The following is a 27,119-nucleotide window of genomic DNA, read 5'->3' on the forward strand; positions in this document are numbered from 1 at the left end:
GTTGTGCAACACTAAAAAGTTTTACAGAGCTGCTTGCCTGACGACAGACAAAGTACATCATTTTAACATTGCAGATGGGGACAAAGCATTTAATGTTTTCATTCTTGCAAGAAGGAATAAAGTTGTTACATTCACAAAGTAAACTGGATTACTTGGGGAGCAGTTGCACAAATGTTTTTTTTACTGGGGGTTGGCTAATCCCGCTTTAAGACTGACAGAATTTCCCCCAGCCTCTGCTGGGCCTTCAATTCAATCTACACCCCCCTTCTAACAACATTTACTGGCAGTTCCATGCAGCATATGCTTGTGCCACAAGCCCCCCCCCCCCCCCACTTCTGTCTTACTACTTTCTGATCTCCCCTTTTGGATTGGGTAGCTTGATCAAGGGCTCCATTGGTCAGCAATAGTATATTAGGCCAGAAGGAGAATTAAGACGGCTGACATCTCTCCTACCTCTAATTTTTGTGATTTGGGATACAAATTGAAGAGTGTCTCCTCACAGACATGCTCTTGGAATGCTTTCTTTCTAAAACATGTGTGTGTGGGGGGGAACCCCCATTGATAAAAATTAGAATGAAATGTTGAACTGTGAAGCACCATGGCACACTCAGCTGGAACCCTGTTAAAACCACCATTTATGGACCTCTGGCGATGAAGATCTAGATCAGTGGTGGCGAATCTATGGCACGGGTGCCAGAGGTGGCACTCAGAGCCCTCTCTGTGGGCACGCACAAACAGAGACACACACACACCCCCCCCCCAACATCTAGGCTGGCCTGGGCTGCTGGGCTTGATTATTAGCATTAAACCTAAGACCTAGTTTTGGGGAAGCAGTGTAGGTAACCTTGTTAAGCCTCACTGATTTTCATGCGAAGAACTAAAGCGTGATCCTGGGAGTAAGTCTGGTTGCTGGTAATGAGGCTTGCTTCTGAGTAAACCCTCCTAGGGTCATGATTCACCTGTTGGAAGAGTTGCACGGTTGCTTCAAAGCAAAGCCACCGACTACCACCAAGCTTACTCCCGAGTAACGCATGCCTTGGAGCCAACCGTTTTTTCCAAACTAAAACCTCAGTATTCAGGTTAAATTGCCGTGTTGGCACTTTGTGATAAATAAGTGGGTTTTGGGTTGCAATTTGGGCACTCGGTCTCGAAAAGGTTCGCTATCACTGATCTAGATCTTGGGCTGCAGGCCTCAGAGCAACCATCCACCACCTGAGTGTGTCATGAAGTCATGGAGACTGAGGACCAGATGGAGCAGACAAAGGTGGCCAAGCTGGTGTTTTTTCATCTTTGCCAGGCCAGGTTTCTGGCCCCCTATTTGTCCCATCCTGACCTAGCCAAAGCAAACCATGCAATGGTCCCCTCCCGATTGGATTGCTATAACTCACTCTGTGAAGGACTACCCTTGAGGATTATCTGGAAACAACAACTGGTGCAAAATGTGGTCCTCATGGGGACACCGTGGTAAATATATATACATCCAATGCTCTATCAGCTGTACTGGCTTCTGGTAGAGTACCAAATCAGGCTCAGGGTTTTGGTTCTAACTTTTAAAGCCCTAAACAGGGGGGCTCTCTTAACTTTGGGACCTTCTCTCTACGTATCCCCCCCGAGTATTGTGCTCTACATACAACACCTTAGTGGTGGTCACTGGCCCTAAAATATCCATCCTTGATCTGAGCTAGAGGCTTTTTGGCTCTGGCCTTGGTCTGGTGGTCTAATGAAACCCAGGCCCTGTGAGACTTATCACAGATCTCCATGGCCTTCAAGACAGAGCTGTTGGGATTTTATTTGAGAGCAGCAACAGAATCCATCTGCCTGGCCTCCCTTCCCTTCCCTTTATTCCTTTTTCGCTGTTTTTGGTGAGGTTCCTTGCTTAGGAGGTGGCATAGGAGGTTAAGAGCTCATGTATCTAATCTGGAGGAACCGGGTTTGATTCCCCGCTCTGCCGCCTGAGCTATGGAGGCTTATCTGGGGAATTCAGATTAGCCTCTGCACTCCCACACACGCCAGCTGGGTGACCTTGGGCTAGTCACAGCTCTTCGGAGCTCTCTCAGCCCCACCTACCTCACAGGGTGTCTGTTGTGAGGGGGGAAGGGCAAGGAGATTGTAAGCCCCTTTGAGTCTCCTGCAGGAACCAAACTCTTCTTCTTCTTCTTTGTACTATTAATTCCATCCTAAACTGAGATATGCTAAGGGACCATGTGTTTTGGTAACTGATTGTTGGACTGTAGTGAATTGTTCTATTGAAAGCTGTCCTGAGCCCAGAAGAGAAAGAGTGGTCTAGAAATCCAAATCAATCAATCAATCAATCATCAACCTGATAGATCGATGGTCTATTTCAGCATAAAGTTACAGATTCACTCATATAGTCCACACAATGTGGCAATGAGCTAAGACAAAGTAAAATGTGTCCCGTAGCTATTGGGTGACAAATGCAGCCTCAGCGTGTGGTTTAACCTATTTTAATGGAATACGCTGTTATGAAGATAATGTTGCCACATTGCATTAATTACTGATGAAGTGGAATTTATGATCCGTCTTCTGTGAACCTGACTTGCAAATTGCACTTTGATTCTGTTTCTTGAGGGTTTGTTATCCATTTTATGGAAGTACTATTTGGATGTTTAATACTTGGATCTCTATGATTTGCACTGTAGTTGTTTATACAGATGCTCCTTGTTAATATTAAATACACTTATTGTCATTATTTATAGCCATTGTATAGTGGTTTGGTTTTTTTCCCCTTGATAAATGGGTTCCTTGTTACACTGTACTTCCATTTTTGTTTCTCGCTTTGCTGTTTCTATCTCAGTGTAAGATAGCATAAGTACATTGGATATTATGTGTTTACACATCATGCAACTTGGAAGCTACATATGGAATGCTAGCCATAAACAGCGGCCGAATAAAACACCTGGAACCACCAGGACCTCCCCAGTTTTTGTAACCCCCTCCAAGGCATTTAATCAAGGATATCACCTGCTTAGTATGTGGCATGTAGCCTGGGGGCCCCACAGAACTGCTAGAAGAGGAAATATAGAAAAGTGAGTTCATCTGCAAGGAACTAAAGGTAGCAGACCCATAGCTATTTGCACAATGTTTGTTCTTGATTTGGACTAAATGCTTCTGAAGTTCTGCTACCCTAAAAACAAAGTTGTCATCCTTGATGTTAATGTGGAACCAAAACGAGATGCGATCAATCCAGGACAGGAACATGTCCAGGGCCAGCTTTTGTTACAATTTCCAGCTAAACGGGCTAACTTACCTCCTACGAATGCCCCTTCTTGTTCTGGTCTCCCATTTGCAGCTTCGCTCAACTGTGATTCATCGTGAAGGGACTCAGGTTGGTCGCATTTGTCTTTCAGATCCTCATCCAAGGTGAGGATGCGATATTGAAGGTGCATGTCCTGCTTCTTTGTGTGGGTGCTTAAGGGAATGTTTCCCAGTGACCTCGATGATTTCAGTAAAACGGGCAAACGGGATTTCTTGGCTGGATAATTGGAAACACCCTGAATGACAGTAAAATGTGACGGTAAGATGGAGCAAAAGGGATTTGTGAGATACCAGGAACAATGCCCCCCTCCCCAACCCCTCAGTGTGCTCCAGGGAACGAGAGTTCTGCAGAACATTCTAAAAACCACCACCACTAGGTTGTGATGGAAGGATGAGTGAATTAGATTTCAATAGACTTTAAAGAGCAATTCTTACCTAACATTATCTTTCAAAAAAAAAAACCCCGCAAGTTCATGTAAGGATAATATGGAAAGGAAGTATTTCTTCATGCAATGCATCGTTAACTTAGGAAATTCATTGCTATATTGTGTTGTGATAGCCATGGATGTAGATGATTTTAAAAAATGGGTCACCCGTTTATGGAATATAGTTCTATCAATGGCTTATTAGCCATAATGGTGAAAAATGGAACCTCTGCACACGAAGGCAATATTATTCTGATTGCCATAAGAATATACGAATTATCTTGCTGGATCAGACCAAGGCTGTTCTAGTCCAGGTTTCCACCAGGGGGTGGAAAGAAGCAGAGCAGAGGTGTAGCTCCAAGGGGACAGGGAGGGGGCGCAACACACCGGGGGGGCGCTCCTGTGGCAGTGTGGGGAGGGGCGTTCCGGGGGTGGAGGACACACCAGTGCACCAGGCGCTTTTCTCCATTGCTATGCCTCTGAACAGAAGTTCTATCCATTTGGCACAGGGTATCTTGCTAGACATGTGCACTCCTGACCGCTGAACTCTAGATCTTTTGCTGATTCAGGAAGGCATTTCTTATCATTTTATGAGCTGGGCATGGCAGAGAGAGACTGAACTGGCCTGAGGTCATCCCATGAATGAGCAGTTTCAAACCTGGGTTTTCCTTGTTTAAGCCCATAGTCGGTGGCTTGCGACCTATAAGTGGGTCATATTCTAATGTTAGGTGGGTCACCGTTAGGGCACTACTAAATGAAATTTGCATATCCAGAGGGACTATATGTTGGGGGAGGCTGAGTAACATTAGAGGAGGACAGTCACCATCACAGCCTGCTTGTGGCCTTCCTCGGAGCATTTGATTGTCCACTAGAAGAAGCAGAATGCTGGATGAGATTAATCCTTGATCTGATCTAAAGGGGTTCTTGTTATAATCTTATCAGGATCCCAGTGCTGAGAAGGAAGAAAAGAGATTCAATTCCTTTGCCCCGCTGGGTTTTGCTAATAAAACAGAGCTCTAAAGAAACAGGTAACCATCCTGTCTTTGCTTATCTCCTTCCTTTTCTTTTAAAGGCAAAATAATTGCACAACAGAGTGGGGAGAAGAAGAAGAGGAGTTTGGATTTATACTCCTTCTTTCTCTCCTGTAAGGAGACTCAAATTCCTTTCGCTTCCTGTCCCCACAACAGACACCTTGTGAGGTAGGTGGAGCTGAGTGAGTTTCGAAGAACTGTGACTAGCCCAAGGTCACCCAGCAGGAATGTTGGAGGGCAGAAACATATCTGGTTCACCAGATAAGCCTCCGCCACTCAGGTGGAGGAGTGAGAAATCAAACCTGGTTCTTCAGATTAGAATCCACCTGCTCTTAACCACGCTCGGAGGCGATTTGATTGGCAAAACCCTCTTGTTGGAGAGAACAGTTCCTCCTCCGCCTTCTCCCTTCCCATCATAGCCTAATCAGAAACTCAAGTGGCTACAATTCACAGCCAATTGCCCACTGGGCGATGTAGGACATTGTCCCAATGCTTTCCTCTTGCCCACATGCGCTTTCTGTAGTGTGTCTTTTCGTGCCAGAGCAGGGCGAGGAACACCCTGAAGTGGGTAAGCGGCCTACCTGTGTGTTGTTTTTGAAACCACGAGGAAACTTAATCACAGATCTCCCAGTGTCTCATCTGTTTTGATCCTAACTCCTGGACACTGATTTCAGGCAGTGCAGCTGTTCGCTAGCCTTCTCAAATCCCCTCCTCTACCAAGATGGTTAAAAGTTGTAGCGAGTGGGGTTTTAATATTATAATTCCTTTTAAAACTGTTTCACACGATACCATCAATGAGGACAGGAAAAGGCAACCTAGTGGCCAGCATCTCCACGATCCCCATGTTCCAATCCAACCTCCAACAGCTGCTTTTAGCTTGTTTCACTTAAATGTTGTCAACTGAGCCAAGACCTCATTGCTTCTCGGCAGTGACTTGGCTGGTAGACTACCACGGTTCACCAGTGAACATAACTGCATGGAGGAGCAGGACCTTGTCAGAGGATGCTGCAACACAGGGAAAAGGTATGGAGGTAGGAAGTTTGCAGCGCTTCAGTCTGACAACTGTTGCAATGATACCCAATATGCATAAAGCCAGGAAGGGCCACGTGCTGTCTAGTGACAACACCGACACACTCTTCCCTTCTTCCCGCACTTCCAGTACAGGAGTGCAGATGTTGTGTGTTGAATCCAAAGGCCTTTCCAAGGGGAGCAGCAGTGGCGTAGTGGTTAGGAGTAGGTGTACTCTAATCTGGAGGAACCAGGCTTGATTCCCCACTCTGCCACTTGAGCTGTGGAGGCTTATCTGGGGAATTCAGATTAGCCTGTACACTTCAACACATTCCAGCTGGGTGACCTTGGGCTAGTCACAGTTCTTCTGAGCTCTCTCAGCCCCACCTACCTCACAAGGTGTTTGTTGTGAGGGGGGAAGGGCAAGGAGATTGTAAGCCCCTTTGAGTCTCCTACAGGAGAGAAAGGGGTGATATAAATCCAACTCTTCTTCTTCTTTCCACTGGCCTCACACGAGCCGGTCATGACTTCACCTTATTGGGTAGCCAGCAAAGGACACGAAACCCAAGAATAGGACTCTGCAGCAAATGCTTACTGTTCCTTGCACAATTATTTGCACTATTATTGACCTCCACCCTCTTCAGCATATTTTCCAAACAACACAGCCCTATTAGAAATTACCTGCTCTTTCATCTTTCAAGAATTCGCCGATGTTCAATAAACTTACTTTATTTGTTCTGTTCAGAGCTGCGGTTTCTTGCCACTGTTCCCACTTTCGGTTTAATTGTGAAGATTTGCCTTTGTCTTCAGAGCTTACGATACTGCCTTCATGTTTCAGTCCCATGCCTTTCCCCTCCACAACCATTGTCTGTGTAGCCGAATCTTTCAATTCTGCTTTTGAAAATCCAATATTTGCATTCATCCCCAGCTCTGGAGTGGGATCAAGCAATGCTTTCTCTTCCAAAGCTGACTTCAATTCCTCCAGCTGTTTGACGAATTTATTTACTTCTGTGCAGAGTTGGGGTTCAGCCCGCAGTTGAATAATCAGTTGCTTAAGATCTTTCTCATCTTTATTCTCCAGATCCTCGCTCCACCTGTCTTGCTCAGTTGGGCTCAGATGATCTAAGAGCTTATTTGCAGATTTCATGTGCTCTTGTCTGCTTTTACCCATTGGGTGGAAACAACAGAAAAAACATCCGTTAAGGAGACAAGATTACCTTCTACCTGAAATATCTTTGTAGAGTCAACATGAAGCACAAACTCTTAATGCATTCTTTTTTATTTTCATAATTTCAAACGCCATTCGTACAAAGCAACTCCAGACATAGGGAAGTCACGATAAACCAAATGGATGTGTCAAAGGAAGGCACTGTCATAAGCGCTGCTGTTCGTTAAAAGCAGGAGAAGAGAGAAGGGAGGCTGCTTTGGAACAGGATCAGAAGAGTTGCGCAGCGAACCTAAATTACACTTCTAAAATACCAAAAAACAACAGTCAGGTACTACCTTTTTATTTATTTCCTTTCATTAGGACGAAGCAAAATATCACAAAATGGCGACATTTTGAGTTCCGTCACACTGGATGTTCGGAAAAACAAAAGCGAAAACAAGGGGAGGGGGTTGCACATGGGGGGGGGGGAAAGGTTTTTCAAGGGACGAGGGAGATGCACATGGTGCTTACCCTCCTCCTTGTTCTGTTCTGTTTTGTACATCCAGTCTGTGAAAAATTCTGTGGAACTCAGAAACTTGCTACTTTGTGATATTTTCGTTATCCCAATGAAAAGGTATTCCACAACTGAATCTCTCTACAGACCTATGGTGTACTTCTAAGGTACTAGAATCAATTCAATTCAAATACCTTTAATGGCATGTAAAAGACAAAAACATAGCATCACAACCTGCCAATTAACATGATTTAGAATGCATAGAAATTGCACCAGTTAAAATTTAGCCACAGCTTCCAACGCCTCATAACAGTCACTGTTTAGAAGACAAAATGTAACCTTCTGTTGATCAGTGGTCCCTTCCACTTCACACAAAAGGGGAGCTATATACTTTTCCCTGGATAAGGCATAGAAGGGGCAGTATAACTGTTGGCAAGGTTCAGATTAGAATTATTGTTATTATGAATATAATAGAGCTGCCTCTCTATCTAGAGTTTCCGTTACAGCCACCTAGGCCAAGGGCAAGGGAACTCTTCTCCCCTCAAGCCAGAGGGAAGAAAGAGAGGCAAAGGTTCCCAATCACAGACAAAAAGTCTTACTCAGAATAAAAGCAGAGTTTATTTCCTGAAGCTGAAAGCACAGATCCCACCTAAATGAGAGTCTTTGCGAACTGGTGGTGAAAGGTCCGGGGTTTTAAAGGGTCTCTTTAGGGTACATCAAAGCAGAGTCACATACATTGCAAAAGATTTAGGGTTGCAACAAATTATCCCACGTCAAACATTTGGTGCAAGTTCCCAAGCAGTGCATCTCTAACCCAAGTGAATGTGAGAACAGTTATCTATTGCATCCTGGCTTCTCCGGCTATCACCGTGTTTATGGTACTTCTTGTAACAACAGTAAGGTCATCAAGTTCCTGAGAGGCCAGGAAAGCGAGGACGGGGTGTTTAGACATTCAGGTTGTTTATGGCTATCTCTGCATAGCGGAAAGGGTTATCTTCCAATATCTAACAGTAAATTAGCCCTATGGGATGGGGGGCTCCCTGTCTGGGTAATTTGCTAAGGAATGTAATTAGCCTAACCTAAGAGCAGTGGGAGAGATCTATCTAAGCAATACTACTATATTGCTATCTTTATATTGTATTTCTTTAAAGCATAATTTCCAGTTCTTCAGCGTTGCTCACATAACATCATGTGGGTTACAGATTCCACACAATCCTGATCACATGAACATTTCTTATCTTTGTAAGGGCTCCCAGAGGGCCTCCTTGTTGGAGGGAGGAAGGTCAAACGTTACACCTAGCAGTGGTAAGAGCTCTACACCCTCGAGCCTCAATCAGTAAGTAAAAGTATCTAGCCACTGATAACCTAACAAAAAGAATATATATATATATATAAAAACAGGGGAGCAGGATTTGTTGGCCGCATCCAGCATCTGCTGAAACTCCCTATGAAAAAGTATTTTCTTGATGACACAGAAGATACTAGAATTAGATCTGCAAGGACCAGTGCTTACGGTTCCGACGATGTACTCGCTCTCCAGTCTCAGCAAGCCACGTGGCACCTCCACTTACCAGACTCTGATCCACTGCAGTTTTGCCCAGATATCAGAAAATAGCTCGCTGAAGCAAGAAACCTCACAGGGTTCACTGCTTGGGTTTCCTCCTTCATAATAATCAAGCCAGGTGTTCAACAGGTGCAGACATACGAAGTTACACCAAGTAGCACTTAAACTCACAAAGTGAGTAACATCTTAACAAACAAATACATAAAATATGATTCTGTTTATGTTTCCTGGTAACAACTCCAGATGTTCTCAAAATAATCCAACAGGTAAGCACAAAGTCTTATTGGGCTATAAAACCTCCAGATTTGGTTTCATTTCAGGAATCCTTTCTCAAGCCTGTATAATTCATGCACGGTTTTCCTTTCTTTTCTCCTCTAGGCGTAAACTTGTTTTTCGAAAACTGCACAATCTCCAAAATTTATTCCAAATTTCACTCAAAAGACTCTTCTCATAACAGTCCTTTAACGGTTGCTCTCACATTAGATCCTGATGCCGAACCTTGCATGCATGAAATTGGCTTGAGAAAGGAGTGCCGAAATAACACCAAATCTGGAGGTTTAATAGCCCAATAAGACTTTGTGCTTACCTGTCGGATTATTTTGAGAACATCTGAAGTTGTTACCAGGAAACATGAACAGAATCATATTTTATGTATCGTTTGTTAAGATCTCACTCACTTTGTGAGTTTGGGCATGCCTTGGGTTTCCTCCTTAGCAGTATAGCACCGAAACAGAAACCAAAGAGGAAATCCTTTGACAAGGTGCATGATGGGTTTCGACCAGGAAAAAAAAAGCCCAGAGCTGTTTCCATTCCTAACCTACTCAGCATAGGATGGGCGGCTCCCTCACTTTCTACATGTTGACTGACAGTGTTGGGGGCAAATGGGGCACAGTTACTCTTTAGACAAAGGCTAGTACATTTGTCTGGAGATTCGGTTAAAGTTCTCGCCCTTTATTCTCATATACTCTTACCTCATGAAATTCACTGGGTCAGTAAGCAATCGAAGGGATCAAAAGGCCAGGCTACTACAATGCAGATGCCCTCACTAATTGATTATGCTATCTTCATGGTTACTCCCATGCTAAATGGGTGGATCCCACCCAACACATGCAAATCAAGCTTGCTAATTGCACCCTTTACACTTCTTAACAGGCAAATGGTTCTTTCTCCCACCCTGGACATTCCACAGGCATATACTCTGCTTGCTTTACTAACATCAGATCCTCTGAAGATGCCAGCCACAGATGCAGGTGAAACGTCAGGAGAAAATGCTGCTAGAGCATGGCCATGCAGCCTGGAAACCACACAACACCCCACTCACTGGGTCACTTTGGATTAGACCAGGGGTAGGGAACCTGAGGCTCTCCAGATGTTCAGGAACTACAATTCCCATCAGCCTCTGTCAGCATGGCCAATTGGCCATGCTGGTAGGGGCTGATGGGAATTGTAGTTCCTGAACATCTGGAGAGCTGCAGGTTCCCTACCCCTGGATTAGACACACCCTCACAGCATACACTACAAGGCTGCTGAAAGAAAAACATGGGTCATACATCACCCTTCGAGATAAGAGGGTATATCTAAATCTTGGAGCATCTCTTGAGAAGGCTCCTCTGAATGCTCTTCTCAGATAGGTTCTTCTGAAAAGAGAAGGTGGAGATATATATCTCGAAGCATGATCATGCACCTTCTCTTTTCAGAAGAACCTATCTGAGAAGAGCCTTCTCAACAGAGGACTCAAGTTTATGAAGATGAAGAAGAAGGAGGAGGAGGAGGAAGAGGAGGAGGAGTTTGGATTTATATCCCCCCTTTCTCTCCCGTAGGAGACTCAAAGGGGCTTACAATCTCCTTGCCCTTCCCCCCTCACAACAAACACCCTGTGAGGTAGGTGGGGCTGAGAGAGCTCTGAAAAGCTGTGACTAGCTCAAGGTTACCCTGCTGGCATGTGTTGGAGTGCACGGGCTAATCTGAATTCCCCAGATAAGCCTCCACAGCTCAGGCGGCAGAGCGGGGAATCAAACCCGGTTCCTCCAGATTAGAATGCACCTGCTCTTAACCACTACGCCACTGCTGCTCCACTCTTTATGGACTGCTTTCCCTCCAAAACTCCACGTTATCCCTCTTTTCACTTCTTTTCAAAAGCAGATATATCTTTTTCCCCTCTGATTTTACTTGAAGACCCAATTTGGTACGAATATCAGCTCTTACGTTTATTTGTGTCACTGCTATTTATTGATGGGCCCCGTTACGTTTTATTGTATGCTTATTGTATGGTTTAAGCCTATCCGAACAGGCAAAACTGCCTTTTATCACCGTGCATCAATCAGGACGCAACCAGGGAGCATCCATCAGAACACAACAGCCAACTTTGTAAACTTCCAGCCAGGTCTTCCCGGGCTGCTAATGGCTCGCCGACCACAGCTTGAAAACAGCTTTGCAACCCGACAGAAACTAAATATGGGACGTTATACTCCAAACAAATCCTGTCATTAATTTCACGCGTGTCAATAAAGAAACATTTCATGCCATTTAAAATACAATCTGGTCCTGAAAACAGAGGCATTTAGAAGGCTGGCATTTGAGAGAGAAAATGCTAAATGTGCTTTTAATGCCTTCTCCCTGGCATCTAATGCCATTTGTGAGAATTAAGTTACCCACCACTATAGTCTTGGCACCAATTGAGCTGGGAAAATTTACGCCAAAACATTAGACGGGACTGCGCAGCTGAATGCTAAAATGAACTGGGGAGGGCGGGGGGGTGGGGGGTACTGCTTGTTGTAAAACTTTTAAGTAAGCATGAGAAATAAGATAAAATATTCTAGATGATTAAGTGGTTAAATAGTTAAGGGGGGTTGAAGTACCTTTCTTATGAGAAAAGGCAGAAGTCTCTGGGCCTTTCCAATTTAGAGAAAAGAGTGTAAACCTTACATCTAGGGCTTAAAGGAAGGGAAAAGTGGGGCATTTAGACTCTAAGGGGAAGAAGAAGAAGAAGAAGAAGAAGAAGAAGAAGAAGAAGAAGAAGAAGAAGGAGGAGGAGGAGGAGGAGGAGGAGGAGGAGGAGGAGGAGGAGTTTGGATTTATATCCCACCTTTCTCTCCTGTAGGAGACTCAAAGGGGCTTACAATCACCTTTCCCCTCCCCCTCACAACAAACACCCTGCGAGGTAGGTGGGGCTGAGAGAACTGTGACCAGCCCAAGGTCACCCAGCTGGCGTGTGTGGGAGTGTACAGGCTAATCTGAATTCCCCAGATAAGCCTCCACAGCTCAGGCGGCAGAGCTGGGAATCAAACCCGGTTCCTCCAGATTAGATACACGAGCTCTTAACCTCCTACGCCGCGGCTCCTCCTCCTACGCCACTGCTTAACCTCCTACACCACTGCTGATAGAATTTTATTAAACTATACAAGCAGTGCAGAGAGCAGAAAGCGGGAACTTTTTCTCCCTCTCCTAAAATACTAGAATTCGAGGACACCCAATAAAGCCGAAGGGCAGTAAATTTAGGACAGACAATAGGAAAAACCCCTCTCTCTCCTGCCCCTTCCGCACAAGCAGAATAATGTACTTTCAATCCACTTTCAATGCACTATGCGGATGGATTTTACAGTGCGGAAGAGCAAAATCCACTTGCAAACAATTGTGAAAGTGGATTGAAAAGGAAATATTCTGCATGTGCGGAAGGGGCCTCGCTCTCTCTTTTAATGATTTTTCTTTTTCGCTGTCAAGTCACAGCTGACTTATGCCGACTCCATAAGGTTTCCAAGGCAAGAGACATCCAGAGGTGGTTTGCTTATTTATACCACTGCCTCCAAGGTCATGTGAAACTCGGCATTCCCTCAAGTGGTCCTCCCCAACCGAAATTCCCAGCTCATGGGGTAAGGCTGAGAGTACGTGATTGGCCCAGGGTCACCCAACAGGCTTCCATGGTACAAGTGGACATTTTAACCTGGGTTTCCCAGATTCCAATCTGACACCTTAACCAACTACTCTACGCTGGCTCTCTACAGCACTTCTTTATATGGGTGATTAAAATGTGGAATGTGCTGCCAGAGGATTTGGTGTTGGCCACTGGCACTGACAACTTTAAAAATGATCAGGCTGGCCTCGACGGGGGGCAGGGCCTTTTCAGCCCTGGCCCCTACCTGGTGGAACAGGCTCCCTAGGGAGATCAGGGCCCCCTGCAAGGGATCTCTACTAGAGTTTCCACTTGGGGCCTGCAAGACTGGACCTGTTCACATGGCTGTTTGGCCAACCTGGTTAAAAATACATCTACCGTGTCATCTGGCCTCCCGTGGGCACAAGTGGGGGAATTGGGGGGTAGCCAGACGCCATCCACATTTTTCAATGGGTTCTGTTTTTATGTAATTAATATTTAAATTGTGTTTTAATGTATGTTTTAACCTTGTTGTAAACCGCCCTGAGCCCTCAGGGGGAGGGAGATATATAAAATTAATTAAAAAAAATAAAAATAAAAATAAAAGGGGACCGAACACTTCAATGGAGAACAAATCCATAAGGGGCTACAAGCCATGATAACTAAAAGGAACATCCCCACTGAGGCAATAAGCCTCTGAATATCAATACCAATACCAGGAGGCCACAACAGGGGATGACTTCATCCTCTGGGCCCTGCTGTTGGCTCTCCTGGGCAATTTGATTAGCTGCTTTGTGAGAAAGGATGCCAGGTGAGACCACTGATCACCAGACGAGACCCCCAGGGAAATAGGCTATGCCCTTATGCTCTTGAATGTGGCATTCATTCATGCAGTTCTGAATAGCGATGAAGACACAATAGCAAGTATTTATATATCGGCTATGAACTGTCTTTTCTATAAACAAATAGATCCCTACCCTCTAACGTCAGACAACAGCTTGTTAGCCTCACAAAAGAGATACATTACACCTGGACTAATTTACTGGCAGCAGCAACCTCACAAGAGTCTGAAGGTGGGAAGGAGGGGGGAATTGCGATGCTTGCCGGAGTGGAAGTCTAGCCAAGCGATGAGAAGGATTTTGGAGGGATAATTCCAAACAAGGTTTCTCAGATTTAACCTTTTCCACAAAAAACCTCACTTTTTGGAGCTGACCAATTGTTTCACTAGTGAGAGGTCAAAGATCCTCACGTGTAATTGTGGCACACACAAATGCTTTGCTCGAGCATCGATGAGCAAGGGCACTAAACCCACCATTGATGCCAGACAAAAAGGGAGAGTTCTGACTCCTCCTTAAAAAACAATTGGAAGAAAATTTTCAAAGCCCTCTTCTTAACCAATCACAGAGGATCCACTGCTGGAGAGTGTTTAATCACAAGGTCCTATGTGATGGCCTCTCAAGCCCCCAAGGGGGACAAGGGATCCCAGCCCCAGGGTCAGCTGCCCATCACCACTTAGAGTAGTGGATAGAGCAGTGATTCTCAACCTTCTTAACACCGTGACCCTTTAATACAGTTCCTCATGTTTTGGTGACCCCCAACCCTAACATTTATCCATTTTACAGATGGAGAACACGGATGCAGAGTCTTAGGCGACCCCTGAGAAAGGGTCGTTTGACCCCCAAAGGGGTCCGAACCCGCAGGTAAGAACCACTGGGTTAGAGAATTTTTGTTTTACAAAATGCAAACTTCTGTGCTTACTGGAAGTTCTTACCCAAAGAGACAAAGGGTAACTGTAGAGTTTCTGGTGATTCCTGGAGCTACCCTTTGTCACTTCTGATAAGAACTTCCGATAAATACACAAGGCTGCAGTAAAAAAAAATATTTCCAGACATTGCATCTTCCCCAACAGCCCATATACGGAGGCTTGTGCCTCCCTCTTACATGTCTTGGGTTGACGCATGTCACTGGAAAAGACTTCTTTAGCATAGGTCAGGGTCAGCTTAATGCCCTAGGAAAGGGGTCCCATACGTTTTTGAGCCTGCAGGAATTCTGACATGGCATGATGGGCACAGCAACGAAATGGCAGCCACAAGGTGCGGAGCCAACCACAAAAATTTTGCCACAGCCATACGAATGCACACCCATGTATGCTGAGATGAATTGTGATTGTTAAGAGTCCCCTGGAGTCCATTTAGCCAGAAAGCAGGGTATAAGTGTAATGAATAAATAAATCATGGAAAAGTATGTGTACAGGGAAGTTTGTTCACAGCACAGACCATTTTGGCCCTTCTTTAGAATATGGACTCCACCCTACCCCTACTCCAGTTAAAACATGAATACTGGCTTTCCCTGTGAATTGTAACCACCTTCTCTGTCACCCACAAATCCTTATAAATTCTTATCAGAATCTTATAAATTCTTATCAGAATCCTACTCAGGTGCATTCAGTGGGCCTGACTCCCCAGAAAGTATTCTTAGGATTCCATGGTCAGGTTCACTTCAAGCCTCCTCCACTGAACGCCACTTGAACTAAGCCAATGATACATCCAGCACCCTGAAAAGAGTTTGATGGCCAATTCCCTTTCTCCAAGACTTCCAGCTTCCACCAGCTCCCCTGACTCCAGGACCTGTTCAGATCTGAACAAGACACCATCAAGAATAATCCCATTCTGCAAGTCTTAATAGAATCCATCCCCCTCCCATCGGATTGGGTCCCTTCTCCAGCAGTTCACCCCACCCCTACCCCAATTAAAACGCGAATACTGGCTTTCCCTGTGAATTATAATCACCTTCTCTCTCACCCGCAAATCCTTATAAAATTGTGGCAAGAGTTGGGATCGATTTGTGGGCAGGGTATTGCCAAGTCGCCATCTGGGTAACTAGTACGCTGGAATGTTTTGATGATTTATTTATCAGTGTAGGGTTTTACTATTGTGAATTAAACAATGTGGTGTTAGCTGCCTGAGCCCAGTCCTTGGCCAGGGAGGGTGGGGGATTCAATCGAATAAATAATAATAGAATTGGCTGAAAGAAAGAATACAACCAGGTCATAGAACAGTGGTGGCGAACCTATGGCACGGGTGCCAGAGGTGGCACTCAGAGCCCTTTCTGTGGGCATGCATGCAGAGTTCATCATGTGGGGGGGTGGAAAATCACCCCCCCCCCACACACACACACACACCTAGGTTGGCCTGGGCATGATCCTTTACCTGGGAGAAAGCTCGGTTGCTGGCAATGGGGCTTGCTTCTAAGTAAACCCTCCTAGGGTCATGATTCATCCATTCGAAGCGTTGCACAGTTGCTTCACCAAGCTTACTCCCGAGTAACATGCGCCTCAGAGCCAACTGTTTTTTCTAAACAAAAACCTCAGTATTCAGGTTAAATTGCTGTGTTGGCACTTGGCGATAAATAAGTGGGTTTTGGGTTGCAATTTGGGCACTCGGTCTCGAAAAGGTTCGCCATCACTGTCATAGAATAAGCTTCATGAGTGAGTGAAGGTTTGAACCCGGATCTAGCCTGCCCTTGTTTGATACCCTAACTATGGTATCTGTGCTCTGCCATGCCTAGACACAACTAATTTAAGAATGGGATGTGTGAGAGAACATGGGATGGCACGAACAAGACTAATAGGGCCATTCTAAGCAAATCTACTCAGAATCCTACTCAGGTGTATTCAGTGGGTCTGACTCCCCAGAAAGTATCCTTAGGATTCCATGGTCAGATTCCTCTCAAGCCTCCTTCACTGAACGCCACTTGAACCAAGCCAATGATACATCCAGCACCCCGCAAAGAGTTTCCTGGCCAATTTCAACTCAGGGTGGCCATATCCCAACTCAGCATAGAATTTTAAGAAACCTGAAGCTGTTGATGATAAAAAGATCTTTTGCAGCTACAGTAATATGCTTGAACCAGGTGCTTGGGAGTGACAGCAGCAGAAGGCCATTGCTTTCACATCCTGCATGTGAGCTCCCAAAGGCACCAGGTGGGCCACTGCGAGTAGCAGAGTGCTGGTCTAGATGGACTCTAGTCTGATCCAGCAGGCTTGTTCTTATGTTCTTAAAATGTGATGGCAAAGGGCAGTCAGGAACCAGATAGCAAAAGAGACAGGTGACAAAAGGTATAATGTTCCTCCCTGGCTTCCCAACTGATTGTATAATCATAACCTTGCAGCCCAAGGAGGACTTTTTATTTGCTCAGCAAGCATTTAGAGATCTTTACTGCACCATTTTGGATGACTGGCTGAGCCCTTTCACCCGCCTGAAAGCTCCTTGGCGGAGGAGGCTCACTTCCTATACCTCCTGCTGCCAAGGAATCTTCACTCATAACTGATTTCTCCTACTGAGCGTTATGTCTCCTAATTGCCTAATTGCATGTTAGATTGAAAGAGTTGCGAAGGAGGCCTGCCAGTCTCCCAGGTAAATTAGAGAGCGCCATTATCTAAATTCACTTTCAAACACAATTGCTTTCTTCTCGTTTCCAATAGAGCGACTGTCAAAAGGGCTGCGTCTGAGCTGACTGCTCACCTCGAGTCAAGTACCACTGCTCCGTTTTCATTTGAAAGAGACATGAGCGAACTGCTTTCTTGAGCTTCGTGTTTGCCCGTCTTGCCTGCTCCAAAGCAGTCGTCGGCAGCTGGATCGCTTTCAGATCCAAGCTTACTGGAATTCCAGCTCTGTCTGTCTGAAGAGTCTAAAGGAATTACCTGTGGAAAAGGGAGAAGATGGAGTTATTGAGGGTCTATTTTAACTCAACAGGTATGCTGTATTCCATTTCCTCTGAGGCTGGAATCTGTGCAGAATCAGGCCGGATCGTTTTGGAGAGTCTTAAAGTACATCCTTCCCCATGCTATTCATTAGCACAGAGAAGAATGAACATCAGATAAAGTTAATTTCTATTTTTTATAGTAACTGCCGGTAGGTTTCTTAGAGAATATCTGCATAAGAAGCATCCCCCCGCCCTCCAAATGACAGCTCCAGTACTTAGGAGACATCTCTTGTATTTCTGCAAAAACCTTGACAGCTCAGAAAGGCACTTTATAGGGCCTTACTCATTTTAAATTTGGTTCAAAGGAGGCTTATTCAGTTCGGCCTTCCATACCCCCTACACAGGCATATGAACTGCAAGAAATGCAGGCGGGCAAAGCAATGCTGTACATCATTATGGGTGCCATTTCACTGAGAGGCGGCCCACAGAAGCCAGGACTGAATAAATAAAATCCCGGAGGGATGTCAGATCACCCCAAGTTGCTCTCTTGGATTTTTCTGGGTACACACGTTTTATACCCCCATAGGCTTTAAGCATATACATCCATTATTAAAAGTTAAAAATTGTTTTTATTTACTTGTTTGTTTCAGCAAAGAGCAAAACCCCAAACAGTTAAATTCATGGATCAAAATTAGAGAATCAAACAGCAAGAAACAAGGGCCCCAAACAATCAAAGGTCAACAGAATCAATTACATCGATCAATTTCACCCACCAAAGGCTGTCTGAAACAAATCTGCTTTCACCGGTTTACAAAAAGTAATCCAGGATGGTGCCAGATGAACACAATGGTCTAGGGAGATAGCTGACAGTCTAGTGCAGGGACTACAAATCCCATCAGCCAATTGGCCATGCTGGAAGGGGCTGATGGGAATTGTAGTCCATGAACATCTGGAGAGCCGCAGGTTGCAGACCCCTGGTCTAGTGGCTGTCAAGGAATGCCCACCACCCTCTGATGCCCACATACACGCACTAAGTGAAGACCGATCTTCCCCCTAAAAAAGAGAGGAGCTTTGCATGGAGCCAGCATGGTGTAGTGGTTAGGAGCAGGTGGATTCTAAACTGGAGAACTGGGTTTGATTCCCCACTCCTCCACCTGAGTGGCAGAGGCTTATCTGGTGAGCCGGATGTTTCCACAGGAAGCAGGGTCCCCAGCGTGGTGGTGATGTGTGTCATGGTGTCCACCAACATGTTTTATTTTTTAGGAAGTGGGAGGAGCCTGATTGGTTGTACAGATTTTTTTTAACAAGGATCTGCACCGTGTTACCAAGGTTAAGCTGTTGCAATCATTTTGTGGCTGACTCCGCCTCCCATGGCAGCCATTTTGTTCCTCCGCCCCCATGCTGTACCAGAATTCAAAATATGCCTGCAGACTCAAAAAAGAACCCCAGGTTTGGACAGTAACTTAGATGTACCCCGTGGTACTCAAGCCACCCAACCACAACCGCGCAACTATCAATAAAAATCCCACCTTGCTTTCCTCCTCAGGATTCTGAAAACTCACGGTGTTCATATCTTCATCGTAAGCTTCCGTTTCAGACTTGCCATCTTCTGTTATTTTAAGAAACTACACAAAAGTATGGAATGATATGAAAACGTAACGCTCTCAAAATAAAATCAGGTGACATGAAACATGTACAAATCAGTATGTCTTTTTTTAAAGAAACGAAAATTTCAAAAGCCTGCAACAGAGTAACAAACGTTCAGTTTAGCTTGTGCCCGTGGGATCCCGAAAGATACAAACACAAAAGGCTTTTATATCTTGCCAACCGGCCTGACCGGAACATCGGGACCTCCCATGGGTACCTATTATGGGGTTTTATCGCCATCTGTTTATCTATTGTTCTACTGTTTTAAGTTTTAATTGGTATGGTTGTTTTTTTACACTGGTTTTTATATTGTATTGTTTTATCTAGTTTATACTGATGTTTGCCGCCTGGAAGGGCGGGATACAAATCTGAATAAATAAATCAAAGCAATGGATTCCAATTCACGAACGTCTCTACTGCCTCTTTGGTAGCAAGATCCCTGGTGTAAAAGTAGCAAAATTTCTTTTACAAGTGACAGAACTTTCTAAGTAATGTATGCTGCTGTATACAGTCTTTCTGTCTGCGTTTCGAATGTACTCTTGATTTGTACTTTATAAATGTCTGGTAACGCTCTATTTTAAATGCCTAATAAAGGTTGCGTGGTGGTTGGATTCCCTGACGTTGCAAAATGTGATATGAAGGAGAACAAATGCATATGGCTAGAAGGGAGAAGGTGCCGAGCTTCTGCACAAACCCGTTTTTGGAGTGATGTGCAAAGGTCCCGATTGAACAGAGACCAGGAATCACGGTGCAGAATGGGGACTAGCCAATCTCCCTGACAAAATCAGGCCCTCCACACCCACCTGGGCAGAGCACTTGTCGGCTGGCCCTTTTGGTAAGCATGAAATCGCTCTCCCCCACACCCAAAGAAATTCAATTAAAGAACGGCACCGAATTAACGGGGCCAGCCATTGCTGCCCAGGAAGGGCACTGCAAAGAAGGGTGGAAGGCAGGCGGTGGCCATGCCCATTATGGGCAACTGCGTCATGACGCTGGTGTGGCGCAATGATATCAGCAAGGGGGCAGTTGGGAGCCTTTATAAGGCTTTGACCCGGCCCTTGGCCCCTCCTCTGGAGAAAGCGGCAGCAAGTTTCCCACCCACCTCTCCCTTTTGGACAATGTAAATGCATGTGTTTGCTGTCATAGCCAAGCTGGCGGTTGGCACATGGGAACTGACCTGATGGTGAGGGGAGCTGGGGAGCTAACCCTCTTTGGAGGAACCTCCTTAAGAGGTTTGGGGTGGAGCAAGCCCTGGGGTCAGGACGCCCAGGCGTGGGCTACTGTAGCTTGTGCCCCTTATCGGTAAGACGGTTCTTCAGAAAGTGGCCTGGCGCTTAGCTGAATTCCACTATTGCTGCACTGCGCAAAACAGATCTCTAGAAAGTGGCCTGCCGCCCGGTTGGGATCCACGGTTACTGCGCAAGGTTAATGGTTTCCTCCAACAGGCGGGTTGGAGGAAAGTTTCACTGGGGGACAGCACTCGGGCTGCCCAGTGTTCAGATCAGATCCCATGCTGCGCCTCACGCTGCTTTTCATCCTTTGTCAATAAAACAGTTTGACTATGGCCAAAGTTTAACTCCACGGACAAGAGTGTTGTGTCGTTCTTTTTGGTTGGGGACTCTGACTAGTCCCAGTCCCGCAATGGTACCAAACACACATTTCAGCTGGGCCCTTCAAGGAAAAAAAGAAGCCTGCAAGAAGTTTTTTAAAGGAGAAGCCAGCAAGAAGCATAGAAGGAGTAAAGTCCCTACTAGGGCCAGAGATGGGAATGTGTCAGCAGAGGAGTAAGTGTGGGGGAACTAGATATCCCCGCAGCACCAGCAACAAAAGAGGCAGCTGTCTGTCCATCATTCTACCATTGTTTTGCCTACACTACCCTATTTGCAGGAGAGACCTAAGCCAAGAGCTTCTCATCTCTGCCATGAAGTCACCAGGTGGATTTCAGAGAGCCACCCATGTACCAACTCTCCTGTACAAATGGTGGGTCCTAATACTATCCTCTTCCATAAGGACTGCAATTACAGAATGTATATGAAGAAGTGAAAAGGCCGGTTAACAAGTGCACTCCATATCAGTTAAGCTGAAAGAAGGTGACAGGCCAGAGGCCGCCCAGGTATTCCTAGTTCTAGCTCAACAATCTCCCTGCTACGCCACTTTGGTTCTCTTCCTTGTTTTCAAGTATACACAGGGAGTCTGGGATTCATCTCTCACCTAACAAAGCTTCGATAGCTTGCACTGACTGTGGATTCAGAAGTCCAAAGCAAGCGCTGCTCAAATAGTAAATAGTTCTCCAGCAGGCAAGCCTTTCCTCAGTGTCATGAATGAAGCATCCCTAAAAATAGTCTATACCAGCGATGGCGAACCTTTTCGAGACCGAGTGCCCAAATTGCAACCCAAAACCCACTTATTTATCGCAAAGTGCCAACACGGCAATTTAACCGGAATACTGAGGTTTTTGTTTAGAAAAAAACGGTTGGCTCCGAGGCGTGCGTTACTCAGGAGTAAGCTTGGTGGTGGTTGGTGGCTTTGCTTTGAAGCAACCATGCAACTCTTCCAATGGGTGAATCACAACCCTAGTGTAAGGAATTCCATAGAAGCAGAAATAAAAGGCTCTTTGGTGAAAAAGACCGTTTATTCAGACATCTTAGAAAGCTCAAGTACACGCAGTGGCAGGAATGACACTTCCCGCCAGAAGCACAGGTTATAACTCTATCCATCCCATCCCCCTCCCGGCTTCCCATGGGAACGGAGACCTCATCTCCCGCGCAGAGATAAGGTCTCCGCCGATGAAGCTGGCCCATCGCCCGGGCTGTGGAATGTACTCAAGGTTAGGCGGCTGCCCTTCCCATCAACACCATTGAATCCTTTACACCTAGGAGGGTTTACTCAGAAGCAAGCCCCATTGCCAGCAACCGAGCTTACTTCCAGGTAAAGGATCGCGCTTTAGTTTTACAGCGCTTAACAGGGTTACCTACACTGCTTCCCCAAAACTAGGTCTTAGGTTTAATGCTAATAATCGAGCCCAGCAGCCCAGGCCAGTCTAGATGTGGGGGGAGGGGGGACTCTGTTTGCGCGTGCCCACAGAGAGGACTCTGAGTGCCACCTCTGGCACCCGTGCCATAGGTTCGCCATCACTGGTCTTTACCCACAAGAACATCACGGCGACTTTTCACTGCACTACCATGCTTTACTTTCCCAAGGCGCATGCACATTCAAGCGGTTCTGGATCTCCCGTTTCTTCGTTCAGCCATGATAATAGCATAACAAAAAGATCTGAGGTTCAGAGACCGTTTCTGTGTCCTAATGCATTAAGGGAAACTAGGAGGTTAAGAGCTCATGTATCTAATCTGGAGGAACTGGGTTTGAGTCCCAGCTCCGCCGCCTGAGCTGTGGAGACTTATCTGGGAAATTCAGATTAGCCTGTACACTCCCACACACGCCAGCTGGGTGACCTTGGGCTAGTAACAGCTTCTCGGAGCTCTCTCAACCCCACCTACTTCACAGGGTGTTTGTTGTGAGGGGGGAAGGGCAAGGCGATTGTAAGCCCCTTTGAGTCTCCTGCAGGAGAGAAAGGGGGGATATAAATCCAAACTCTTCTTCTTCTTCTTTCCTTGTGGGTTAGCTCAGAGACTACTTGATCGGAACAGCAGGGTGTCAATCTTTTCAAACAGAAATAAAATGCAGTGATTTATGACCGTACACATGCAGTGGCAAAGTGGTTAAGAGCAGGTGAAATCCAATCTGGAGGAACTGGGTTTGATTCTCACTCTGCCGCCTGAGCTGTGGAGGCTCATCTGGGGAATTCAGATTAGCCTCTGCACTCCAACATACGCCAGCTGGGTGACCTTGGACTAGTCAGTTCTCTCAGCCCCACCTACCGTGTTTCCCCGAATATAAGACAGTGACTTATATTAATTTTTGTTCCCAAAGATGCGCTATGTCTTATTTTCAGGAGATGTCTTATTTTTCTGTGTTCTGTTCGTCGGGCATGCTTCCAAACAAAAACTTTGCTATGTCTTACTTTCGGGGGATGCCTTATATTTCGCACTTCAGCAAAACCTCTACTATGTCTTATTTTTCGGGAATGTCTTATATTAGGGGAAACAGGGTACCTCGCAGGGTGTTTGTTGTGAGGGGGAGGGGAAAGGAGATTGTAAGCCCCGTTGAGTCTCCTTGCAGGAGAGAAAGGGGGGATATAAGTCCAGCTCTTCTTCTTTTTCTCTTTAGAACAGAATATGTGTAAAGATCATGTGTAAAAGGAGTTCCTGTTTTAGGGCTGAACTCCACGACGGCCTGGCAACACTGCTGCCCAAGTAATGAATGCAGCTAATCTCTCTCTAGTCACAGTGTGCATTGCAATAGCTGTTGGAGATGCCCCAGCGGCCCACTGGGTAGAAATGGAAGCACCAAAGCACTGCAGGATGGGCTTAGCAACTGCCACAGGAAGGATAAGAGAGATCAGCGGCTGCTGGGGAGGCAGAGGAAGGAGCAAGGAAGCGGACTCTGGCTGCGCGTTGCCCTCAACCAGTTGCATTTGGCACAACTTCCAGAGCTGTGCGGACGACAGCTGCTGAGCTTTTGACGCATGGGTAAGAGGCAGGCAAGTCCTCGTGCCCCACACATGAAAGGATTAGTCGCTGCTCCAGAGTGAAGGAGCGTTACTCAGTTTGTTGCCTCTGTTCTCCAACAGATACATTGCCTGTGGGTTGTGATGGCAGTGAAAAAGAATAAGAGCTGGTATGTGGAACTGGGCCTTGCAAGCATCCATTCCAGCCCATGTAGTACAGAGAGAAAGTTACTATGCTTCATGATCTCCTGTCCAGCCCAGCTGCCGCTTCTCTGCTCCCCAATTTGTGCTGTCTCTGTTCTGGTGCCTTCACAGGCCATGGACTGATGGAATTCCCTTCCATAGTGGTCTGGACTCAGGTCTCTTCTTTTGCCAGTAGAGCTTTTGCTGGGGTGTTTCTCTCACTAGGTAAACATGTTTTACTGAGGCACAGTTTAGAGTGTAAAGAAGTTCAAATTTAAAAGTTCACGCGTGGTCCATATACATTGCAACTGAGCAAGGATTAAAAGAGAAAGACAATAAACCCACAATGCTCTCTCCCTAAAACTGTACAGGAGGTTATAATAGGGCTAGGCTATCTATGTTGCATGTTTCAGAAATTATTCAGTCTAGGGCCCCTTCCGCACACGCAAAATAATGCGTTTTCAAACCACTTTCACAACTGTTTGCAAGTGGATTTTGCTATTCCGCACAGCTTCAAAGAGCACTGAAAGCAGTTTGAAAGTGCATTATTCTGCATGTGCGGAAGGAGCCTAGGTTTCACCCCTTTATTTAGCAATACGTGGTTATGGCTGCCACTGAGATAGAGTTCAGGGATTATATAGTTAAGAACATAAAAAAGAGCCTGCTGGACCAGACCACAGTCCATCTAGTCCAGCACTCTGCTACTCGCAGTGGCCCACCAGATGCCTTTGGGAACTCACGCACAGGATGTGAAAGCAATGGCCTTCTGCTGCTGCTGCTCCCGAGCCCCTGGTTTGCTAAGGCATTTGCAATCTCAGATCAAGGAGGATAGTTTTCAGTAAGAAGACAAGGTAGCTAAGAGAATCCCTCTTTCATGGATAGGTGTTTTTATCATTCCTACCTCTATCTTCCTGTTTACAAAGGTTGATATTCTACCATTTGGCCTGCCACGTTCTGTGGCTTACGTTGTGACTTTCCTATCCTTTGTTCTTCCCTGGTAGGTCATTTGCACATCTAAGGAAATAGATGGTTTTTGTGCTAGAAGACAACTGATGTCCCACCCTGCTTTTACCCTGATGTACAAAAGGTGCTTTAACACTCTCTGGCCACACACAGCACAGAGGCCCTGTTATAATACTGTCACAAATTCTGGGGTGTAAAGCATTTCACCACACCTGGTCTTGAAACCATTTCGTCAAGCAGGTTTGAATTTTAACAATATATAATCCAGTGCTTGTAATTCAATAATATAAACAGCTTCCCTCCCTAGACGGGTCTCACTGGGCAGCTGTCATACCAATGGACACTCGAAATCCTTCTTTATTTTCTTGTCAAATGTCCGTTTGCAGGTTGCTCAGGTTGTTAACCCAGGTTAACCAGTAAATAAAAGAAGCTCAAGAAAGCTCAAGCCGATACAGAATAAAAATCTTTTAGGAATTTTATTCAGCCAACAATGGGCAATAGAGTACCACGGAGCCTCTATAAAAAAGCAGTGTGTTCTTACTTTTATAGGTTACATCAGAATAGCAGTAAAAAGAATACACCCCAAAGTTCATCATCCTCACTTAGTCATACAGAAAGGTGGAGATTTCCCTTCTTCCCAAAACAATTGAACTTTCTAAGACCCTTATTGGAAGGTGGGAACACCTGATCTTTTGACGCAAGATGAACTAGGACCTCTTCCCTCTTTCCTATCTATTTTGCCTTTGTTGTTCTTCTTCTCAAAAAGAGAGCCTAAACATCTTTATGCTTCTCTCTTCTGTCTCTAGGAGAAGGGCAAATTCAAGGTATCTGATTAGGAACTGTAAGGCCTTAAAACAGTTGAATCTGCACATTCTGTATAACTCTGGACAAAGGGCATTCTGTTAGACTATCAAGCTTGCCTAGTAACAGAAAGAGAATAGACTTTCAGGCCTGCATTGTTTCTTTGCTCAGCTGCATTATGGTTGCCAACTCCTCATTACAGAAAGAAAGTAATGGGGGGCAAGAAGAAAACCTTTGCGTATAGTAAAATATATCCCTCTCATGACTTCTGCGCCTACAAGGTTATGTTCCAAAGAGTGCAAAGCTGTTTTTCCAGGCCCAATTCAATTCATCTAAGCTAACGTTGACCCAAACACCAGCTCCCCAACAAGAGGAAACGTGTGCGGCTGCACTGGAAATTTCGGGCGTTCGTTTCTGACCGACGGAGAAAACCCTTTTGCTCCCTAAGGAACAGACTTTAATGCTTGAGCAAAAATATTAAATGCAAAGTAAGTGGCTCAAAGCCAGGAGAAGGTCTACTGAGGATAAGCGGCTTCTTGCAAATCTTCCTGTGGCGGCTAAAAACCTTGAGAATGTGTTTCTCCTAAACGCAGTGCTGATATGCTTGGTTTGCAAAGGTTCCAGGAGCCCTAGAGGCAGGACTCAGTGCTGTGGCTTCACTGGCTGAAAGCAGATGTTCAAAGGACAGTTCAAAAACAATCCTTTTTATCTCTCGTTTGGAGCCCAAAGCTGCCTACTTGGAGAGCTACACCCAAGGGAGATGGCTTAGAAAGGACGGGGCTTAGCTGGATTTTGCTCCTGTTCTGTCAACGTGAAGGAGAAAGAGGTACAATTTAATAGTAGCAAGAAAACCATCGACTTTGCTGTACTACCTTGAAGTCCTGGGTTTCCTAAGATACGTGCAACAAGCCCATTCTGAGTGAGACACTAGAACAGGGGTCTGCAACCCGCGGCTCCGGAGCCGCATGCGGCTCTTTCAGCCTTATACTGCGGCTCCGCATGGCCTGGAGGTTGGAGGGTAGCATGGGCGTGTCCCTCCAGAGTAGCGCTGGAAGGAAAGGTGAGTGGAGGGGCCGAACCGGAGGCGGCTCTGTGCACAACTGCCTCTCCGGCTCAGTAGATCTTCGGGGCCATGGAAAACGGGTCCAAATAGCTCTTTGGGTGGTAAAGGTTACCGACCCCTGCACTAGAATAAACCCTAAGATCTCCTTAGCCTCCACAAATTCAGTATTTTATTCTTAGGAAGTTTTTAGCCTGCTTTTTCAGAAAAAAGGGGAGGTTTTCAAAGTCATTCACAACAATTAAAATTCAATTGAGCGTGCTGGTGGCAGAGGCTATTTGTAAGTGGGGAAAGGATACTTATCCTGATTGTACAGTTTAAAGACACAAGACACACAACCGGGGGGGGGGTGTAGAAAGGG

General features: G+C 45.6%; 1 protein-coding gene across 5 annotated transcripts in view; it reads right to left on the reverse strand.

Annotated features, from left to right (window-relative positions):
* CDK5RAP2 (CDK5 regulatory subunit associated protein 2) overlaps positions 1-27,119 on the reverse strand; it is a 187,581-nt gene that overhangs the window by 67,083 nt on the left and 93,379 nt on the right. For 4 of the 5 annotated variants that reach the window (XM_048513448.1, XM_048513447.1, XM_048513445.1 and 1 more), the window contains exons 18-21: positions 19,067-19,162; positions 17,357-17,535; positions 6,468-6,897; positions 3,269-3,512 (exon numbers count right to left, since the gene is read on the reverse strand). In XM_048513448.1, the coding sequence (XP_048369405.1) occupies positions 3,269-3,512; positions 6,468-6,897; positions 17,357-17,535; positions 19,067-19,162 (949 nt within the window). The remainder of the gene's footprint in view (positions 1-3,268; positions 3,513-6,467; positions 6,898-17,356; positions 17,536-19,066; positions 19,163-27,119) is intronic. The other variant, XM_048513449.1, reaches the window with a different exon arrangement.

This window comes from Sphaerodactylus townsendi, linkage group LG12 (assembly GCF_021028975.2).
Source record: "Sphaerodactylus townsendi isolate TG3544 linkage group LG12, MPM_Stown_v2.3, whole genome shotgun sequence".
Lineage (NCBI taxonomy): Eukaryota > Metazoa > Chordata > Lepidosauria > Squamata > Sphaerodactylidae > Sphaerodactylus > Sphaerodactylus townsendi.